Source organism: Bison bison, unplaced genomic scaffold, assembly GCF_000754665.1.
Source record: "Bison bison bison isolate TAMUID 2011002044 unplaced genomic scaffold, Bison_UMD1.0 scf7180017864472, whole genome shotgun sequence".
Taxonomy (NCBI): Eukaryota; Metazoa; Chordata; class Mammalia; order Artiodactyla; family Bovidae; genus Bison; species Bison bison.
Window position 1 is genome coordinate 965,668 of NW_011495033.1, and position 2,443 is coordinate 968,110.

The 2,443-nt window shown below is 58.7% G+C and overlaps 1 protein-coding gene across 1 annotated transcript in view; it reads right to left on the reverse strand.

Moving 5' to 3' along the window:
* Positions 1 to 236, reverse strand: part of DPH1 (diphthamide biosynthesis 1) — a 9,564-nt gene extending 9,328 nt beyond the window's left edge. The window contains exon 1 of the mRNA XM_010861324.1: positions 130 to 236. Coding sequence (XP_010859626.1) covers positions 130 to 190 — 61 coding nt within the window. The 5' untranslated portion in view covers positions 191 to 236. The remainder of the gene's footprint in view (positions 1 to 129) is intronic.
* Between the last annotated feature and the right edge of the window lie 2,207 nt (positions 237 to 2,443).

The following is a 2,443-nucleotide window of genomic DNA, read 5'->3' on the forward strand; positions in this document are numbered from 1 at the left end:
CGACTACGAGCCCTTCCGATGCTGGCGGAGACCGGCACCGCCGCCGTTAAAGTGGGCTGGTCCTGTCCCTGACTCAGGGGCCCTACCCCGAGATGCGAGGTCCGGAGGCCGCAGCGTCCTAGCACCCACCTCTGCCCGGGCCGTTTCGGCTGCAAGACTCTGCGGACTCGGCCGCCACCAGCGCCGCCATCGCCAGCGGACCCACGTTGGGACCAAAAAGACAGCGCTAGAAGAATGCAGAGAGCGCAGACAGTGCGATAGATCGCCGATCGGCCAGAGAGGGGCGGGGATTTGCGGGGCGGGGACCGTGAAGGAGAAAGATAGGGGCGGGGCCAGAGTGGGCCACTTGTCTCAGCCGGGAAGGTCGGGACTCTTGGGAGCCCCTAGTGGTCGTCGACCACTGTGGTTCCGTTCTCCCGGCGACCCTGTCCCCTCCTCCCCTTGTGAGCAGCCTGAACCTGGCTCTCCTGGACAAGTGCCCTCCTATGTAAAGACTCCCTGCCCTAGTTCGGGGGACGCAGTCTTGTAAATGGAAGCACCGCCGGGTCTTCCTTCAGCTCCCCTATCTGTCCTCCTGATAAGCCCTGGACACCTATGGGCGGGGCCGCATTCTCTGCCTCAGAGGATCCCATTGTCCCTACAGGACAGAGCTCAGCGCCCACTGAGCCAGTGCCAAATTGAGTCTTGAGGCCGATTTCCGGAGTGCTGGGATGCCCTTACACCTCTAGAACCGACAATGTGGAAGGTTCACTGTGAAAAACTGCTACCAGGGGAAGGACTCCAGCCTGAGTCTTTCCTGGGAGAAAAGGGAAGTCCAAGGACTCGACTGCCTAAACCTTCGGGATTCTGGCCAACGTTTACCCCCCTTGGCTGCTCCTCTGGCCTAGGTAGCCGGCCTATAAGCTCCTGGAATCCCAAAGAGAAGGCAAAGTGGCCAGTGGGACAGCCTTGACCTTTGGAAGAGCCGACTGCCTGCAGGACTGGCTTTCAGCAAGGTCTGCCCCACAGAGCAGTCACCCCCAGGGCCTTTTGCCCACCCAGCCCTCTGGCACCATCTTCCTCTCTGCTCTGGGTGAACACAGCTGGCCCTTTAAGGCAGCTCTGTGGCCTCAGGCTCCCCTGGAGGCCCTCCCTGCTTGGAAACTCCTAATTAAGGTGCAGAGAGAAGTGAAAAACAAGAAACCAGGGACAGGTCCTGCCTGGGACACTGCCCACAGAGGAGGGCTGGCTGGGCAGGCTGGGAATGAGCAGCCGGGGGGCAGACCAGAAGGGGTCAGTGCTCTGCCCCTCAGACCCCCAAAGAATGCTCTTAGGACAGTCACACCTTTGGACAGGAATGTGGCCCAAGGAACAACCCATCAGTGTGATGAGAGTCCAGCCTGCGCTTTCTCAATCCCTCAGGTTCTCCAGACCCCCAGTGTGGAAGATCTCAATTCCGGGGTCCACTTGAGTCCAGCCCCTCCACATTCAGGACACGAAGGCCCAGTCTGTGGGCAGCTTTAGCTCTGGATGCAGCTGAGAGTCCCAAGAGGGAAAGACCCGCTTCAGTACAGAGTGATGGCCTTTCCCTAGCCGGCCCCGCACCCCTTAGGACCTTTCCCTCAGCAGAAGTGGGGCCCACTGGTAATAGAAGGCCCCCATCCTCTTATAGCACCACCCCACAGCCTCTGGCCTGAATGAATTGTGTGGCCCCCTTTAGCAAACAAGCCTGTGCCTGAAGACCCTGCTGTGCAGGACACTGGGGGCCGTCATTCAACTTAGGCCGAGAACACCTCCATCTGTCCGTGGGGGTCTCCCTGCCAGAGTTACTCAGCAGTCTGAGTAATTACTGCCTGACAAGAAGGCGGGCACAGCGCACCCCCACCTTATACTACAGCACCCGCCTACAGTCGCCCCCACCCCCTGGCTGGACTCCAGAACAGCACCCAGCCCTCCAGAGGCCTGAAATAACTCTGCTTCTCACACTCACGCCCAGCCCCAGCCAACTTTGCCTAAGATACTGGAGATTGCAGGGCAGGGGGTCATAGGGAGGCGGCTTGGGGAGGTGGAAGGAGGTTTATCATACCCTGATGCAGGCTCATACTTCAGCACTGATCTGCTGTGAGATGCTGAGCGAGTTGCTCAACCTCCCTGACCTGGGTTTTACTGGCGGAGGGCCTCTGCAGCTCTGTGTCCTCGGAGTTCAGCTAGTGTCTGCCTGGCAGGGCTCAGACAGGATTGCTCAGTCCAGTCCTGCAGCTAGTAGAGGCTAAGAGAATGCCTTACCTGGGGTTTCTATTGCAAGATGGACCAATCTTCTTAATCTTCAGCACAAGCTCACTTTCTCACCTCCAAGCCATCTACACATTCCTTCCTGCCTGTCCTAGTCTTTCCCCTTCTCAGCCTGATGAATTCAGCCCTCAAGACCAATGGCACCTCTTCCGTGAAACCTTTTTGGATGGTC